Source organism: Phoenix dactylifera, chromosome 3 (genome assembly GCF_051530095.1).
Source record: "Phoenix dactylifera cultivar Ajwa chromosome 3, Ajwa_hap1_PhDact_Kaust_v1.1, whole genome shotgun sequence".
Lineage (NCBI taxonomy): Eukaryota > Viridiplantae > Streptophyta > Magnoliopsida > Arecales > Arecaceae > Phoenix > Phoenix dactylifera.
Window position 1 is genome coordinate 40,579,004 of NC_143192.1, and position 20,448 is coordinate 40,599,451.

At 35.6% G+C, this 20,448-nt stretch overlaps 1 protein-coding gene across 2 annotated transcripts; it reads right to left on the bottom strand.

Annotated features, from left to right (window-relative positions):
• Positions 1–2,243: 2,243 nt before the first annotated feature.
• LOC103703518 (RING/U-box superfamily protein) lies at positions 2,244–17,855 on the bottom strand. 2 transcript variants are annotated; one of them, XM_008786393.6, is made up of 7 exons: positions 17,379–17,855; positions 16,817–17,259; positions 10,656–10,790; positions 10,526–10,568; positions 9,941–10,003; positions 9,726–9,840; positions 2,244–2,646 (listed from the first exon to the last, which is right to left on the bottom strand). In XM_008786393.6, the coding sequence occupies exons 2-7, from the start codon at positions 17,119–17,121 to the stop codon at positions 2,513–2,515; spliced, it is 795 nt and encodes a 264-aa protein (XP_008784615.1). In that variant the 5' UTR covers positions 17,122–17,259; positions 17,379–17,855; the 3' UTR covers positions 2,244–2,512. The 2 variants fall into 2 exon arrangements, with proteins under 2 accessions (XP_008784615.1, XP_008784616.1); XM_008786394.6 differs by lacking the exon at positions 9,941–10,003.
• Between the last annotated feature and the right edge of the window lie 2,593 nt (positions 17,856–20,448).

Genomic DNA, 20,448 nt, shown 5'->3' on the forward strand with positions numbered 1-20,448 from the left:
CGTGACACTCTCATCATAGATTAGAGAGAGAGAGAGAGAGAGAGAGAGCACCCATGCCCTAGGTCCTAGGCAAACCGACCAAGTCCTACTTGACACTGATATCCCTTGGTGAGTGACCCTGTGATATATATTGGACCTAGCTTTGATGTCACTTATTATATACAACCCAAAAGACCAAAAGAAATGGAAAAGTTTTGTCAAAATTATCATCTTGCATTTAAAGCCATTATATGGATAAAGTACATGAGGAAAAAATATTTTTTTTTTTTTTGCATGTATACCCTTCTAAATATATGAAATTGCATAAATACCTTCAATAAAATTACTATTTGCATGTACATCCTTCTTTTTTTTTCATATATACCCGTACCATCTAACGTCATTAAAAAATAAACTGCTTAAAACTAAAATGACTGAAATACTTTTATGGATAGATATACAAAAAAAAGGTTATAAGGGTATATACGCAAATAACAACATTAGAAAGGTATTTATACAATTTCTCATATTTAGAAAGATATATATTTAAAAAATTATTTAAAAAAAATTAGAACTTGCTAGGTCTTTTACGATTCAGTTGGATTGACAAGTCAAAAATATATTGAGCCATATTGTCAATTTTTTTTTTTTTTAGATATGGACTCGGTCAAGTTGGAATATTAGGTAATCATTTTGGTAATGTTATTCTCCATTTGATTTTAATATAATTATCATTATTAGATCTATAACATCAATATATTCTTCATTATTTTTAAAAGATTAAAGCATGTCAAATTTAAATTAATTATAGATGCTTAGATTAGTAAAATATTTTTTAGTGATTTATAAATGTTGAGTTATTTATTTTTAAAGCGAGAATTTCGTAAAAGCAATATAATTCATTTTATAAGAGTTAATATTAACATAAGATCATGTGACATGATAATATTAATTTTTTTTTGCTAGCTTTTTTTTATTAAGAACAACTGAATTATCTTTACTGAATTTTGATCATTTTTATTGAATTTTTTCTGTCCTAAATATGCATAATTACATGAATACCCTTATAAAGTTGCTATTTGCATGTGTATCTTTATAGAGTTTTCTTTTGTGCATCAAAAATATTCAGTCATTTCAAATTTAAATTATTTATTTTTCTAACGATATTAGATAGTATGAATACATATATAAAAAAGAAAAAAAGAAAAGGGTATATATGTAAATAGCAATTTTACGATGATATTCATATAATTTTATATATTTTGAAAGGTAAACATGCACAAAAAAAATCTTAAAATAAAATCTTTCTTTTCCTAGTTTATGGTGAATATGCATCTCTTAGTAAGGATTGACCATCTTTTAATTCTGAAGTTTCCGCTTCTAAGCCCACTCTTTGGGACGATCCTGACATCAGGTTTCAAGACCAAAGAACTTTAGGCCAGCCGTTGGCCACGACTGACTTAAGTGGTATATTTGACCTGATTTGTTCCTTAGTTATACCATACCCTTTGGTTCATGGATTATTCTCATATTATTAGATTTTTCAAGACCAAAAGGCAACACGAGTAACCAAGTTTTCTTAGAAATATACACAAGGATCCAGTGTGCAGCACACAACAACAAAAACCATAGCATCTCTCCCTTAAAGGCACAAGAACATCAGTCAAAGCAAAAAAAAAAAAAGTAATAAAAAGTAAAAATAAAACATAAAAACTAAAAAATAACAATAAAAAGTCCTGAACTCATAACATCACCCTGCAGGCAGAGTGTATCCCAACCCATCAAAGCCTATACAATGGCTAAACAAAATACTACTTGGGCTCCAAAATAAAATACTTGAGAAGTGGTGCGACTATACTCACCATTTTATTTGGCCACCAGCCAAATTGAATCCCCTAAAATTCCGTAATACTTAACAATTGTCATAATAATTGCGCCCCGAAATTATTATTTTGGGTTCCTGAATGAGTTTGCAACATCACGCTGGAAGAAGGAAAGTTAACAGCTCAACTTTCAAAATTTAGCCAAATGATGTGCAGTCATCAGGATCTAATTCCACTCAAAGATTTTTGTAGTTTTCTCAGGCAACTTGTTCTTTAGTGCCTCATGTCTATGCAGCAGGACAAATATCGTACCCGATAAAACAATATCCATGCATCAATAAAAGCCCTGTGTAAGTCAAATGTTTCCAGCAAGCTACCACAGAAGACCAATGCAAGATATGGTCTGAATAAAATAACAGAGAGAAAATGGTAGCAACAAAGGAACCAAAATTATCGTGCACTTTATGCAGCCAGCTGATATTATGTCCTTTGACACATATAGGAAGTCAGGATACAACAAAAAAATAAGCCCAAACTGGAGGCATGTTTAGAAGGGAAAGGAAGCAAGAGAGCTTTGAAATGAAAAGTAGATATAAACCAACATTATACTTGGCATTTCACCTAATTATTTGCAAAGATATAACTTTGCAAAATAGAGCAATAAATGAAAAATGGCAAACACTATTTCTCTATATTATGTACAGAGCTAATTACACAGCAGGATGGTACCCAGGATCTATAGAGGTCATCTCTGCCCTCTGAATATTTCTCCTTGAACCCCACTCATGACAACATTCTAGTGTAAGCCGAAGAGCAGTGCCTAATCCCAGCACGATAAGAACACCTGCACCATTTGATATCAAGTGAATATTATTTGAAACCTGACATATAAATGAAGTGGAAAAGAATAAAGATCAGGGGAAAGATTATGAAAAAACTACTGGCTTTCAGTAGTGTTCTGAAAAGTGAATTTTATAATTACTCTGTTTTTATTTATTTTCCTTTCTCTACAGTAACACCCAAGAGACACAGAGGTCCTGTACTTTCTCCATAACTAAATGAAGAGGAATCAGCATCGGACCAAGTGATCACACAGTAATGCACAAGTTTGCAACAGTCAAAAGTCAAAACCAAACCTACATCAACCAACATTCCAGAGGAAGAAAATGATTCTGGCCAATGATGAAATATCTAAGCATGGCTATTATCCTATATCCCATATACACATTTAAATATGGAGGGATGTTACTCCACACAATAAAGTCTTCGTAGCTGAAATCTTCTACCAAAGATGATGCACCCACTCTAGAATATAGTATACACACATGATTCCAGTACTCTTCTATTATGCGTCTGTTAATACATATTTATAATCAGACCAATATTTGTTCAGTTTACAATGGAAAATTAATTAATTTTGATGATTCTATGGGTGACAGGAGATGGATTATATTCAACATAAGGTACAGCCTCATGCCAAATTTTCAACTCTAGACTCTTATGCTTCCTAGTGTAGACTCCAAAACAAAATTATCAAAAATTCCACAATTGAGCACACCTCAATATCTCACACCTAGAGTTTGAAACGCCTCCTGCCTTCCTCCACCGTCACATTCCTCTCTAACTCTATCCCTTCCAATATGTGCACACAATACTACCTGGATACTAATAATTTTCGTGAATTCCATAAGCTTGATGTTATTGGATAGTTGTATGAGGCACAACATAGCAAGATGCTTCAGCTTTTAATAATCTGATTTAATTGTTCATGTTACAAAACTAAATTTCTCTAGGAACACATTAAATTTAAATGCATAACTATTTTGAGACTTGAGAAGTAAGACTTAAATAATTATATTACACAAAATAATCATGCATTTAAATTCAATTCAGAAACAAGACAATCTTGTTCTTTTAAGCAATTAAGCAAAAACAAGACAATTAATTGTGCAAAGAAAATAGAGGAAGAGGTGATGATGCACAAGTCCTGAAGGATCAAATGAACGAGTAAAGGTCAAGCAAAGCAATGTAACTAAATATGCCAGAAGAAACTTAGCAAATGGGGAGTAAAAGGATGTTAACATAAGGAGGGGGAAAACAAAAGTCAGCCGAGAAGCAAATTAACAGATGAAAAGACAATGGGAGACCAATCCTGGATAAGGAGGGGCATGGAAGGAAATAATGCGCAGTAGAAAGTGGCATGCACCAAGAGAACGCAGTGAACTTGAAACAGATTGAATTAAGCAAAGTTGAAACTAGTAAACTGTTTATGGTGATGTGGGAGATATCTCAAATGTCCAAAATCCAAATAAACATGCAAGAAAAAGGATAGGTCAAGGACAATTTATCTTTTTATAATTTCATTTTGGAAGATGGCTTGGTGACAGAGTGGCTGAATTTTGCCATTCCAGTCATTGTTCATTGATCTGTAAATTACAAGGAACAGGAAGAGACTTAGGCCACATATGTACCATCCAACATCATGTCCAAACCCTCTTGAACAATCAAAGCAAAGTCCCAAGTTTAAGCAGCAGTTACTTCAACAAACTTTTTAGCTTCAGACAACAAATGGAAGAAAAGTTCCTTTGAAGCTTTAGTTAAGCTGATTTAACTATAAATACAACGACAAGGGGAAGCACATGAAAAATCAACAGGCAACAGAAATATCACAATCATGAAACTCAGACAGCACTGTTAGACTGATATCATAAAACTTGAGAAGCAGGTATCTGAGTGCATGAATTTTTTAGGGAAAAAGCGTAATGTATACAGTTGCAAAGAACCCTCTTTAAAAATTAAAACACTACACTAAAGGTGTGTATATTTAGAAACCTTGTACTAAATATTTAATATATAGATCATATAGATACCATTCAGACAATAATAATTGAATATATTAGTGGCCAACATGATCAGCTTGTGCACATCATGATGTATATAGCATGCAATATGCCAAATTAGTAACTTCTTTAACATAAGAATTCATTTGGCAAAAGAAGTTAATCCATCTCTTACAAACTATACATTAATTACATATTTCAGATGATGTTGCTTAAAAGCAGATGGTAAGCATGGCGTGAAACAAATGCTTTAAAACAGAGGATTCTGAACAAAAAAGAAAGAAAAAGAAAAAAAAAACTATTTCGGATATGTACATATGCATATATATTTCATGTTAAATGTAGCAGCCAGATAAATCTTTCTACATTCTCTTAAAAAAAAAATAACAATCAAGGGAAATTTTGCATACAAATACATCAAACATCAAGCCTAGTTATGCCAAAAAAAAGCATCCCTCACAACTACATTCCTAGTGTGTTTCTTTTTTACCAGCTGCATGTTACCTAAATGTGGTTTGGGAAATGTAGTGATTCAGCAATTGGAAAATTTATTTACGTATATATGCATATATGCAGAATTTGGTATCAAATTCCTTGGTGTTTGGACTCTAGGATTAATGATCCTTCTCTATAACACGATTCTAGCTTAGAAGAGTCCAAATGAGAAGCAAGTATCGGTGCCCCCATTAAAGTAGTAATAGATATGTTTTGGTTTATGAAGATTTTTTGCATCTATTTTCACACTGACTATATATATTGCATATGGCGCACATTTTCGAAAAGGAATACTAATTGAATTTGTGGATATAGTCCTAATCTAAGGTATTTTGAAACTGACACATTAAACACTCTATAGACACTAGAACACTTGGCACACAAACCAGGTGTACAGGTAACACTGATCAAACATCATTTCCTTATTTAAGCCATATCTGATCAATTAATAAAAACTAGCATGGAATCTGAAAGTCCATTCTAGATCCCAAAATCAAGTCATTAATAAATTTCTTAGTCCTGTCAGATTTTCTAATGTAGAAATGATGTTACTCCCATAAATGCATTGACCATACTAAGTTAGGATCCAAAACTTCAAAACTTCCAACTCATTAGTAGAGAGTGGATCCCAAAGTAATCTTCAGATCCTCTGAAACTATTAATTTAGGTTCATCCGTGAAAGTCAGCTGATCAACATTAGCCGGAGATCTAGAACTCCTCTCCAAATGCCAAAATCAGATTGTTCGTGAATCTGAAAATCCTTTACAAATCCTCCAACGTGGTAGTCTTTTTGAAATCCAAAAGTCCACTCCAAATTCTCTAATGCAATTAACATTGAACATAGTCCTCAAAATCCATTCATGAAATTACGCATGGGATCTTAAAATCATTTGTTGAATCCAAAATCAATAAGTTAAATACATCAAAAAGTCCTCTCCATGAATTAATGCAATAGTTGTTTGGTCTGAAAGTCCTCTCCAGTTCTCATTTGACATTGAACAAAGTCCTCTTTATAATCTTGAATCTGCCATGACTTTTTTATTTGCTCCTGCAAGGACCCACAGATGTCACTAGCCCGAACCAAGCTTGCCTACCTCCTATGGCACCTGTGGGAAGATCACAACGAGGAAATCTTTCAAGGGTCCATTGTCCAACCACTTATGATTCTCAGGTTTTTCGAACGGTTGAAGCATAGGAGCTCATAGTCTGGCATCTGGGTTCTCCCATCAGCCTCACCTCAACAGGTGAGTGATCCCCACCTATTTGTAACTCAATGAACCCCAACCATGATGGGTCGAGCTGAACTTCGATGCATCTACGCAAACATCCAAGGGGGGTGATCCTAGCAGGTATTTGTCCATTACCTTTTTCTTCAGAAAACATAACCGAGCTCATTACTGCTAGGGAAGGGGGTCCATCAACACCTAGACTCAATGGAAGTTCAAAGTTTGTCATTGGAGGGGATTCAGCAAGTGTTCTTTCTTGGATTTGTAGAAGCAATGCCACCCACCACCCCTTCATGGACGACGTGCGCGACCTGCTTTGATCAATCCCAACTGTTGTGGCTTCCATTTGTTTCGTGAGGCAACCAACCAGCTGGTTGGCATTTTGCTACATCTCTTCTAATTCCCATTGTTTTTACTTCTTTTCCAGCACCACCCATGTACTCGGCGAATGCCAGTGCTGCAGGTTGCACTTAAATTCGTAGTTAGTTCACCCCTCTTCTACGAACAAAAAAATTAACTTATGTATGGGACCTGAAAGTCTTCTTTTGATTCTAAAACCAATATATTAGTAATCAAAATGTCCACTTCGCACATATAATGCAATCCTCATCAGTATTAGGTGCATTGATCTAATCAAACCTGGTATATCCAAGCCCTCTCCGGATACGGTTACCTCCCACTTTAACCTACCAAGTGATGGAAAAAAAAAATCTAGCAACTTCTTTGCTTTCATCCTATCAATAAAATCTCTCAATTAAACTTCCATATCTTAGGTGGTAATTAAAAATCAATTCCTATTCAATGTCATTTATGAGAAACCAACAATTCTCTCCCACACAGACACATACAAGTGCACAAAATTAGGCGGCGCACAAATTTATGATCCTGCAGTTTCGTGCACTTTTCTTTTTATACAACAACCAATTCAGAAGTTAATTTAGTCCAGCGACATTAATGGGTCCCTATACATGCTTCAATCTGGTTCCTCAACAATATCACTTTAATCAGCTTACTTCCAAATAGGTGATCCACTAAAAGTACCAATGACAAGAATGGCAAAAGCGTAGACAAGCAGGGTAGGTATAAAGGGCTGAGGTTAAGCAAGCTATGCCCGACTTGAGCTTCAATTGGCCACTAATCAGATTGACTCAATTGGCTCAAGCACAGCTCAAACTTGTCATGAGCTGGGGACCAGCTCAAGCCCAAGCAATTCAAATTTTAGCTAGCTCAAGCTCGACGCAATTGAGATTTAAATCATCAACAGGCATGGGGGAAGGGATATTACAGTTAGGGTTAAAATGACGAAACACAAGGTTTGAGTCTGGTAGAGGATGTCAACTTCATAAAAGTAGGGCAGCAAAGAAAGGCATCAAGATGGAAGATCTTGAGGACGTACATTGTGGTAGTGTGACAACCAAGGACAATAAAGATAACGACACCATTGCCATGGCCAAGAATTTAAATGTTTTTATATGTAGTACCAAGCGGTCGAGAACAAGCGAGGAGGTAGAAGCAAATGGAGGTTGTCCAGGAAGGGGGAAGCTCGACCAAAAGTGGCAGTTGACAGCAGCAAAGTCTGAAAGGACAAGTCCTTGGAATTTTGCCAATTAAAGGCAAGGAATAGGGGAAGATTTTGCAACATCTAGAAGGAGGAACGAGCAAGCAAGGGAAGGAAAGACAAGAGTGGAGATCAGAAAGGTTTGTTGATGGATCTGTCAGCAACAGTAGAATCTCTCAAGTCTCAGGGCATTAGTGGAGGAGATAGTGACTCATAGACAAAGGGGAAAAACAGAGAGTAAAAGCCAGAAAGCAATAAATGATCCAATCAGGGAGAGACGAAATTCCTTCAACCCGCTCAACTCAAATCTGTCGAATAAAATACTAAACCATAAAAATTTTAGAAAGCAAGGCTCTAAGCACTTTATTTTCATTAATTTTTCATGATCCATAAATTGTGGTAAATATCACGGCAGAAAAAAGAGTCTAGTGGTCTTTGCTTTAACTCTTTTTAGTAAGGTGCTAGCCAGTTGAAACTAGAGTCTATGCTCTTTGCTTTCACTGCTTTCACCCCCTTTATTCCCCTCTCCAAAACTTTAGCATATGCCCTCTATATGTACTATAAGCTCCTCTTTATCTGAGTCGAATTCCTCTTCAAGCTAAAAGAGGAGAAGTTGCAACTTCTCTACTATTCTATAGAGATCTGCTCTCTTTATTTGAGAGGATGAAAACTTTCTTCTTTTTATGCAAGTGAAATTTAGTCCAAATTGGATTGAATTTCTCTCCTAATTAAAAGAGAATATAAATTACTAAAAATAATATATATATATATATAATCTCTAGATCTTGATTCTTATATAAATTTTGCCTTTAGTCATATCACCAAATTCTTCCCGCACTAGTATTTACGGCTTCCAGAAGTTTTTGGTACTCGACTGAGTCTTGGATGTGACGAATTTTGCTCCAGAAGCTCATCTAAACCTATCCAAAATGGCAAGACTGGTCCACGTATGAACCTCCTGGATCAATGAAGATCAGTAGCTTAGAAGTTATAAAATGAATTGTTATATCCCAATCTAAAGGTTGGTAACATCAATACATATATCACTTTTAGATTGCAATCTAATAGTTATGATTATAGGTAATAAACCACTATAAAAGGTACAATTTACAAACAAAATAATCCTTACATATATATTTACTTACGCTTTTTTATGTTGACCTTAATTGAGCCAAAAATGAGTGACCTAGGCATAGCTCGTGTTTCTCATTTATTGTTCAAGCTCAAAAACCTAGCTCAAGTTTGTCATGTTTACCATTTGAGCTAGGCAACATCAAGCTGAAGTTCAAGCAGAACATAAGCTGCTAGCAAACAGCTTGTCATATGACAGCCCTATAAGTAGGTCAATAAGTTTCATTAATCGAACTAATGGAGACAAATAGCACAACTATTGTGAATTAAAGAAAGAAAATCTAGTTAAATCTTCTAACTAAAATCCATAAGCAATGAGTCTGCCAAGAGATTATAGTCAAATGCATTGGCATATATAAAAAATGTCAGGCCTTGTAATTGGCCAGGATCTCTCAGTATATACAGAACAAGAAATTAAAAGTAGCAACCTGAAACACTTGATAGTTCCTAATTTAAAATATATATATATATCATAGTCATTAGCATCTTTCTGGAAAAACATGTGTTTATATGGAAAGCTTTTTTTTGTTGTTGATCAAATCTGATGCTGCATCTAAGTTGTGAAAAATCATGGTAGACCCTGGATTTCATGGCATAAATTCACATGCTATGCAGAACCCAGAAGATATATTTTATAAAATATGTACAGCATTTATAAGAAAAAGGATGATACCAATTATGATGTTCACAGGAAGTGCAGAAACACCAAGAGAAACAGATATTAGCACATCTAACAGGAGTCCTCCAATTAAAATGGCGAAGGCAACCCACAAAGGGCTAAAGCATCCCTGTTAAGACAAGGTTAACAAAAAGTAATAAGAAATAGAACAAAATAAACTAGATAAGAATTAATTATTGCAGCAATCTCAGCCATAGTAACATAAATACCCTTCCATGTTCTCCTCGTACCCCTCCATAGGATGGGTCAACCCTCCAAACCCAATAATTCGTCTGGTCCATAAAAAGAGGGAGACATATACAGAAAATCTTAATAGCTAGATAGGTCAAAAGGCTATTTTCCAATATACTACAAGCAACTTACAGATTATAACAAATTCATATGCACAAATTCAAACAGTTCAAACTTCTCATATAACAAAAGTTTCATTACAAAGATTATGCATAAGATCAATGCAGGCAATGCACACACACGTTGAGTACCAAACAATACCATATGGGCATGCCATACAAGGAGGCTCAATATGCCCACAACCAACAACATGATACAGTTGCCATGACAGCTCCAATGGTGTGCCCATGTGTTGGTACAGGGGCATATACTGCGCCATACAGGTAAGGTACCAATACAGGGCTGGGCACCGGTGCAGGGCCTAGTACCGAGATTTAGGATATTGACATGGCATGACTCATATAAAAGATATACTGTGACTCTGTTAAGTGCTGTCAAACATCAACACTTTCCAAGTTATTTAAAATAATTATTATATACTTTTCCTACTTAGATATACTTACACTTGGTTGGGACTCTGGAAATGGGACATTTACAGCCACCTGCCTGTACCAAGAGGTTTGATCTTAATAGATTAGTTATATTTACAATATTGGGGATGTGAGCACAGATTCTGAAAAGTGAATGACTTACTGGCATATCTCACATTTATTTGAACCTCTAGTACGAAACCAAATCCCTATGCATGAGAGGTGTGCTTGTGCAAGCTCACCTCTGCATCTGCACCCAAGATCCATCAGAGGTTCTTCTGTTTGCTGCTGACAAACTCTGGTCAAGTTTTTAACACATCATAGGAACAAGAATTAGTTGGCCCTTGCCAAGGAAAGCAGTAATTAAATGAAGAAAATGAAGTACATAACCACTACATATAATAAACAGATCATATGTCTTTGACAAAAGAAAAGCACCAAATCAATACAGACTTCAATCTTATTGCAATGACCCACAATCTTCCAGAACTTTGGGTAATGTAGAGCAAGCATAGGAGAATTGGACCAGCTAGAATCAGCGAAAATGAGTGGAAGTATAACAAATCAACAGTAAGAAAAGCTTAAGAACTTCTGCAACTAAAATACTGATAAACCAATGAATAAAAACTCTACTAGATAAGTTTCACATCACAAGAAACAATTAGTTCTATGCCGAGCTTTTAATATTTCTTGCTTTACAAAAACAAGGTGAGATGCTATGTTGCCTTTTCTTTCTTTTTTTTGCGTTTTAAAGTCTCTTTACTTGAGACCAGAAGTGAAATATGAAGCAAGGCTGGAGTAAATAGTCCTCTTGGAAATCTGAAAAAAAGGAGAAGAAAAATCAGGGCATTTAAGTTTAATGTGCAAAGAGCAAGACACTAGAGCACAGGAGAGATCATATTTACAAGAACATTCTGGTATTCCAAAGAAGAATGAACCCATATTGAACCGAGCTTTCGCCACCGGTCATAATCTGTATTTCTGGAGCTGAAGTTCGGAATGTGTCTCAGGATATCTAGACCAAAATGCACATCTAAGATTACTTAGGATACAAAGTGTGTATAATGAATCCGACAACCTTCAGGCTCTATATGCTTGCTGAAAAAGTGAGAGAGAATAAAATTTGTAAGGAAGGAATCTTCTTTCTTTACTGCTGTTTGGTACTAAAAAAGAAACCCAGGGAGAGAATGAAAGAGATATAAGGCCAAAATGTCCTCAAACAATCCTCAATTTTTTCTTCTCCAAAAGGTGGCTACTTTGAGAGAAAATGACAATTAGCCAAGTGGCTCAAGATAACATAATCATATCTTAAGCACTTTTGAAAAATTTTTCTCCGCAATTTTCTTACTTCAATGAAACGTGAGAAGATCCTCAATTTCCTTTGCTTTCCTTTCCTTTTTTCCTTCCACCATTTTATCTTTCTTTTATTTCATTTTCTTAACAACCAAACAGAGCCTTGATGTTAAAAAATGATATTTCTAAATTTGAAAATTATAATTTGATTATAAAAGATTTACATTTTCCTACGAATAACTGTGTATATTAGTATGAATTAAAATTTGTCATACCGGTCAGTACTAAGCATACCATACCGAACGTATTGTATCGTACCGGTACACAGTCTTATACCGTAATGACACTTGGTACACCTCGCCATCTCATGCCAAACTGCGTACCGACACAGTAATAGAATGGTACCAGTATGGAATCCGGTACCGAGATGTCGAACCTTGGTATGAATTATATAATTTGTGCATTTTTTTATGCCACTTCATACTAATCAATGTCTATCGAACCAAGTTGAACAACCCGATTCGAAAAGTGCCGAGCCGACCCAACGTGAAACTGAGTCAGTTCGCCTAATAATATCGGTTCCGGCTCCATACCGGCCGAAACCGGCCCCTTATTGGCTGGAACCGGTCCTTTACTGGCCGAAACCGGTCAGTTCGGTGCGGACTCGGTGTGAACCGGCCGGTTCCACCGAATCAACTCGGTTCCAAATCGGGTTGTTACTGTAGAGCCACTTGATGCTTTTAAAGCATTAGGTGGCTATTAGAAAGGTTTGAGAAAGCCATCCCAATGGCATTTGAAAGTGGTGGCTTTCTCCGCCGTCTTTTCTTTCCAAATACTCCAAAACCAACACCGATTCAGACTATCAGAAAAAAATCTAAAGCTAAATAAGGTGTGCTTTCTCTTTTCTATCTCATTGTCTTCTTTTTTGGGGGCGAGGCGCAAAAAAATAGCTCAAAAATTGCAAAGTAAAGGAACATCGCGCCAAAATTTTTGATTTTTTTATATGTTATAGATCTATGAACAATCTACGTGCTGACATAAAAATTTTAATTTTTAAGATATATATATATTTAAAAAATTAAAAATATATTTTTGGATTAAAAATAAAATAAATAAAATAAATATTTTTTAAAAAAAACTGTAAGATCAGAAACGTATTTAGGGGCATGCAAGAAACTTTTCATAAAAAATTAGTGTTCATTCATTCAAGTTTTGATGCAATCGTACGCACAGTGGCGTAGACCTAAATTTGAAAAAAAAAGTAGCTTTTAATGCATGTCTGAGGGCCTAAAAAAAATATATGTAGTATTCATTAATAGATTCAATATGAACCTGAGCTGAAATTAATTTTTTGAAATATTAATATTTAAAATTATTTTTAGATTCAAAAAAATTAAAAATATATAAATAATACCAAAAATTATGAAAAATTAGTAGTACGTATTACATAATTTAGAAGTAATTTCTGAGGTAGAAATCATATTTTTCTGAATTTATGATATTTAAACATATTTTTAAATTTAAAAATTATTAAAAATATATAAATAAATAAATAATATAAAAAAATAAGAGTTATGTATTAGATAAATCAGATGTATTTTCTGTGGTAAAAAAATAATCTCGTCGTAACAAAATTTTGCTATTTTTAAATAATTGATAAACTGATGTACTTGATAAACCTGCAGGAATAGAGCCATCAAGAAAAAAGAAGAATCCAGAACGTAACATTGACTGGGATCATGGGCCAATGCTCTCGGGCCGACACCATTGGAAATGCAACTGGTGTAACACAAAGTTTAGGAGAGAGAGATAACTAAGTTGAAGCAACACTTAGCTGATGGTTACCTCGGCGTATCTATGTGCCAAAAATGCCCACAGAGGGTTCAGCAACTAATGAAGTACTTCGCTGATTTCAGAGTAGCGAGGAGAAAGTTTCCAAGAAAAAGGTAGAAGCGGACCGCCGAGTGGCGAAGCCACCTTTCTATCACTCCAGAAAGTCAAAGAAGGCGTCCTCTCCAAATGACGAGGACGCATAAATCTAGGCTGCTATGCAGGCGAGCCTGGATGATCAATGGCAGCAGAATGAGATGGCCAAGCATATAGCTCGAAACATCTCACGAGTCGGATTTTGCTGCCGACATATTCGGATGGGCCACCCGATTTTAGATATCGATATATGTGTTGTACTTTAAATGTATATAATTGATTATATTATTTTATGATTTTTACGACTATTTGACTTGAGAATATTTTATGTTGTTTCTTGTAGCATGCAATATCTCACTAATCATTTTATGATTTGTATCATTTTAAAATAATAAAATACATCATTTAGGTTAAACCAGGATCATAGAAACATAAAAAAAAACAAAAAAGAAATGTCAATTAGACTTAAAATCATTGAAAAAAATTCAAAAAGAGTGATTACTAATTAAATATTCTTGAAGACTAAAAAAAAGTGTGTCTGTACAAAACCGGCACGTCCTACCCATACCGGCCGCCAACTTGTACGGGTCTTGGTACCGATTCAGCGGACCTTGATGCTAGTACTTTGCTATTTGAATATTAAAATATGGTGCACTTATTGTCATATTTATCAACAAAAGCAAATGCCTAGTATTAACAAATGAATTCCCAAAAATACAAGAGTCCAAATAATTCAAGATTCAGTGAGCAAAAAAAGCTTGAAAAATGATTGCCTAACAACATTCAAATGGGTTGAGGACGCTTTTTTTAGTAATCAAAACAAAACATATATAAGGCCAAAAAAAAAAAGAAGAAAAACTCAAAATCACCCAACCATCACCTTCTAGCCATCTAAGGACAAAAGGCAAAGAAATTGTAGCACGGCACCTAAGTTAATAAACACTAAGGTATTACACTTTCATAATAATCTCAAGGCATAAAGTTCCATTGCCAACAATTTCCCAATCAAGGACATGTAAGCCCAATTCCTCGATACAACTCTTGCTGACTTTTGACACCCCTTCAAAGAGTCATATTTTCCAACCACAATATGAAGAAAATAAGGCATTTCATATTCGTTTCCAGCTCAGTCTATCACACCTTCCACTCCACTTCCACTCAGGCATAATATTTAGTAAATGACTGCAATTGCCTTAGATTGTTCTAAGTTGATTATATAATCATTCAAGCTACTGATCAAAGATGGACTTGAGTGCAAAGTTGCACCTGCAACAAACGTAATATCAACAAAACACTATTTGCAGTAACTACTTGTAACCCTACCTGTTGGAAACAACAGATACACCATTCATAGAACAATATTTGATTTATAGACCCAACCCCATTAGACGACACAAATCTTGGTAGTCAACATTATGCTCAAACAAGTGCTAATATAATGTATCAATATCACAATCTAACTCCATAAATACTAGGCAAAGTCACAATAGAACAGTAATTTCTCAAGTTTTTTCTTCCTTCAAGCAGCTTGCATTTCTCATTAATTTGGATTACCTTATTTGAAAGGTTTTCCCATGTAAGAATATTTGGATTACCTTACCTTAAGGAATTTGGGAACTTCTTCTCCCAACAAAGAATGCCCCTTTCATGTGGAAAACTAACATTTGCCAAAAAACATCTTTGGTCACCACCTTCAACAATGTTGGATATCATCAAGAATCCCTACTAAAATTGAACATAGGAATTGTAGATAGAAGATAGCTTCCATGAATTCCTTGTATGACAAATAACTCCAAGACCATCTTCTCTCTGCTCCCACATTAGTAATCCATTATTGTGACTTCAGCAATTAAAACTTTGAGGAACTCAGGAAACACTAATAACAAAAAGCTCTTCCTACATCTCAAATCAGAGTAACTTACAACTGCTTTCTAGTCTACACCTTATTCCAAGATTAAAGCTTTTAGGCCTATTAATGACATCTTTAGCCAACCTCAACAATGTTTGCATAGCTCTCCCACTCCCTTCCCCTTGATATCCTTAATAGAACTCACTTCTTTCACTGTAGCCTCTTCCATTTTTCACCTCCATCAAAATATCCTGATCCTTGCTTCCTGATCTCTACATCCAGCAGTTCAACAGTATAATTCCTAATATCCTTAAACCATTAAATTTATCTCGAAAAACAAGAGGTGTTGTCCTTAATGAAAGGGCATCCTTCCAGCCCCTCCACAAATATACTTTGCAGGCTCTTTAGTTTATTACTTACCGAGATGATGCTTTAGAGATAGATAGATATATAGTATGATGGACGGTTAGACATTAGTATCCTCATGAAAGCGATCTATCAAAAGACAACATATAGCAACTAACTTCATTTGATTTACGTACCAGCGGTTTCTTCATTTGGTAATGATGTCAGCATTAACCCCTAAATGGTTGGCAATAAGATGCATATAAGCAGGCCCACAATAGCTGGACAAAATAGACGCTCATGGCTATAAATACTGGAAGTTTTTTTAAAAGCATTTAGTTTTATTACAAAGTTGAAACTTTTACAGCACGTTTCTTGGAAACAAGAAACTAGCATATAGGAGACTACTGAAAACAATAAATGATAACATGGTTTGTTTTAGGCCCCAACAAACATCTTTTCTCATGATTCACCTTTAGCATAATTCATCAATTCATGTATATTTTTTTAAGGTTGCTCCGTTATGATGGGTTCGAAACATGGGAACAGCTTCTCTACAGACAGGTGTAAAGCTATGTAAGTTTAACCCTCACCGGACTCTGCAATGGCAGGAGCCTCATACACTGGGCCATCATTTATCGATTCGTATGTATTTCTATGCTAACAGGTTATCTTGATTTCCATATGGCATTTTAGCTTCAATAAAAACTGTTTTAAATGGGGGAAAGAAAAAGATCTTTAATCGGTTTCCTTCTTGAGTAATATCATTCTCCAGGAGGGCTTATCTAGAGACAGACAATTGCCAGCCTACCGCCTGCAAATTCACTGACTTGATAGTTCACATCAACCAATTCGAAAAACATCATAAATCAATATCCAAATTAATTCAAGCTATAAAAATCATGCATTACCTGCACTGCTCCTGGTAACTTTCACTCCTTGGCAAGCAGCCCTTCTTCGTGGCTGCAATCTTGTCATCGCCCTCAGGAGCTGCACTCTTCGAGACGCTCACCTTGGAGTGATTCGGAACCTCCTCTGGCTGCGAGATCACGATGCTGATGATGGGAGACGGCACGGCCGCATCCCCACGCCTCTCCTGCGAGCCAGCACCCGCCCCTCCTCTCTTGCCCCCTGGATCCAGCCCCGATTCATAATTAGACTCCGATCCCTCCTCTCCCCCCTTTTCCTCCACTCTACCGCGCTCATCACCAGGCATCGATCCCTCCCACTTACTCTCTACACTCTCACTCCTCCCCACCCCAAACCCTCCTCCGGAGCTCTTCTTCTTCTTCTAATCAAACTTTGTACCGTGCTTCTTCTTCTCCTTCTTTCTTCTCTTCCAACTGCGAGACACCTGGGAAAGATAACCAGAAAACAGAGAAGAAACACGCCAAAGATCGCCGCTTTGAGCCCCGAAATCGCCACAGATGGATACAAAAATCAAAACTTCACACCAAAAAGAGGGATTTTTACCTCGAAGACGAAGCGCAGAGCCGTAGAATCCAAAAAAAAATAAAGAAAACAAAAGAAAATTCCGCCAGCGTAAAGAAGCCAAAAGGGAGAAACCCTGTTCTTGGATCTCTTGGTAATTAGAACAGTTGAATGGAGAAAAAGACTTGATGATGATGGTGATGGTAGTGATAGTAATAGAAATGACGGAGGCGTGGGGAGGGAAGGAGAGACGGAGGGAGCCGTGTCTTTTCTTCTGATATTTATTTACAAATTTTGGATAAGGGAATTGGAAAATAGGAGCCATAAATAAATAGGAAAATAGGAAACTAGAGTTGATCATCTGAAATGGACCTGCTTCTATAAGACAAATACACAAAACAAGGGGTTATTTATTAATCGGTGGTGATGTCGGCGGTAGGGGAGGAAGGTGAACTTTTGGTGTAGATTTCAGCTGCAGTGACTAAATTGGATGGTAGTGGGTGGGATTCGTGAAAAGTGGGAATAAGGAAGGGGTGGAAGGAGGTACATACATGCTTATATTTTGGTTTGCTGTTTTAGTTCTGGACAACTAGGATAACACAAGAGAAAACAAATGATTACGTGAGAAATAATTATTCTAAGTTTGGTTTGATATATATAATCTTAATTTGTAGTTGATGCATTTTCTTGGCTCTCTCTCTCTCTCTCTCTCTTGAATAAGAGCTAAAATGGTATATTTTTGTAAGAATAAAGGGTAGAGAGGCATCAATTGCACAACCTTTAATGGGTAATGGTAGGACAGTAAGGAATTTTTTTTACCTTATCATTATTGGAAAAAAAAAAAAGAAAGGATTGGTGGCTTGCCCGATACATAAAATTGAGAGAGAGAGAGAGAGAGAGAGAGAGAAAATTGGAATAAAAGGATCTGTAGGTAAGAATTTTGAACAAGTTTATTATAATATTATGATATCTGTATTGATAAGTTGATTTGCCGCAATACAACTATAATTGCTCTAGCAAATTTTTATTTTCTTCTAAAGTTTCCATCGACGGTAGAAAACACAAGTTGCGATGGATATGGTATTTTAGATTGACGTCAAATGCAAAGCAAAGTTCAAATTAATATTTTTTTATTAATTTTAGGCTTCTAGCTTTTTCTCAAAAATTATTTTTTTTGAAATATATAATCACTCATAATATACAAAAATATACGTATTATTGGATGTATCTCACAAATAAATAATTAAATAATATCACTTTGTCATGCCTAAATTTTGCTTTATGATAATTAGCATTATATAGTATTTTTCACAAACTCCGGATAAAATTTTCAGCAAGCTCCCCTATGAAAAGTACAACTGTCAAGATGAGCATTCTATTTAATTGTAGTTGTCCGTGTAAACCAGTCTTCCAACCATCATGAAACTTTTCCCTCCAGTCACAAATAGTTATAATTACAAAATCACTTATTCTATACCAAGAAAAAACAAAAGAAAACCTAGCACAACAGCAACTAAGCTTTCTTCTATATTTAATTTTAGAGGGGACGAACTGTAGAATTACTGTCACAACTTTTTTTTTTTTTTTTTCTACAACGGATGGCTCATACACGTTTAATATAAATACATCTAAAATATTAAAAAACAACAAGTCTTAAAGTGCTCTAGGTAACTCTCTCTTCCTTACCCATAAGGCCTTTCAGAATGGTCGGCCTCAAATGAGGCCACTGAATTTGTAACTTTATTGACCTTTCTATATGCATGCTTGGCCTGGAAGGCAACATCTCCACTCACCATGTTCCCATTTCGAAAAACATGGAGCGCACAATAATTTCATGGACAATCACCCGATTTATTTCTAAGTAGTGCTCGGCAAGTGCCAAAATTACTAAAAAAAGCTTGAAGGTAATTATCCCACGTGATTAAACCTTTTTTTTAAAATGATTAAGCTAATTGATGATTTGAGCTCTACACCACTTTTGTTTCTCGATAGTAAGTATAACAACCCCGGACCTCACCCAAAGTGGCTAGCTGTAAGGTATTATTTGGGTTCATTGATCCTGTATAAGTACCCAAGATCTACCCAGCGAATAATTGATGTGGGACTAAATATACGTCCGGACATGTCCTCACAGTAAGAACAAGTTCTTAAATAAAATAGGTGTATTTTACCATTAGTGGAAAGAAATTATAAAAGTACTTGAGGGGAAGGGTAAAAAATGCCGACTTGGGACGCAGGACTTTTAAATGTAATAGAAAGGGACAGACATTTGTCCCAATAGACTGCCTATATTTACTTCCATCCATTTGGCTTACAACACTGCTAAGGAATTTTTAATAGTTCTCCAGGTTGTAAATGAAATTTCAGTACACCTTGGCCGGCTTATGATCTTAGAATGTTTTCTAAGATAAGCATATCAATGGAGGGGGGGGAAATTTCTTTTTTTTTCTTTGTAAGCTTGCAAATGTTTTTTTCGACTTGTGACTAGTTCTGAATTCAAAACCAAGAAGGTGGAAGTCTCATTAAATTTCTCAGCAAAAAAAAAACCAAAGAATTTTATACAGATCACTTGTATTTGGCAATCAGTTGCTGACTAAGATAAACTAGAACTTAACTTACTAAGAAAATTAATGTCAGGCCCCCTTTGGTTTCCACTTTCGATCGGGCATTTGAGCTGTTGGCCCATCAACTTCTAGAAGTGGCGGTGACGGCAGATTCCATATCAAATACTGCAACCACTCCAAGAGGACCGCATAAGCTTTTCAAGTTTCAGGCTTATTTCTTCATCCAATGAATGACGTACGCAGGCATACTTCGGAACTTCTACTCCAGTTCTCCGTAGACTATAAATTAACATATTACTGGTGGAAGCCAGCGTGATGCTTTTACCTTATTTTCTATTGTAGTTTTTTTTTTCCCACGCTTTCTATCTAAAATCTTACGAACCATTTCCTTCTTTTCCTACCAAATTTAAACTACACGCTCCTTTTTTTTTATTATGACGAAGTCGATGACTTCTGCTGAACCTATGGATGGAGCTTGAAATAAACAAGACATGATGAGGTCACTCGCCAGAAAGCTTTGTTAAAGAGTTCAAGATGGGCAGGTGGAA

Bases quoted from the DNA above. Each gene is read 5' to 3' on its own strand.
- LOC103703518 (XM_008786393.6), bottom strand. From the start codon at position 17,121: ATGCCTGGTGATGAGCGCGGTAGAGTGGAGGAAAAGGGGGGAGAGGAG. The intron at 10,569-10,655 runs GTAAGTCATTCA...CTCTTGGTACAG, and splicing joins AATAAATGTGAGATATGCCA to GCAGGTGGCTGTAAATGTCC. The intron at 9,841-9,940 runs GTATTTATGTTA...TTGTCTTAACAG, and splicing joins TACGAGGAGAACATGGAAGG to GGATGCTTTAGCCCTTTGTG.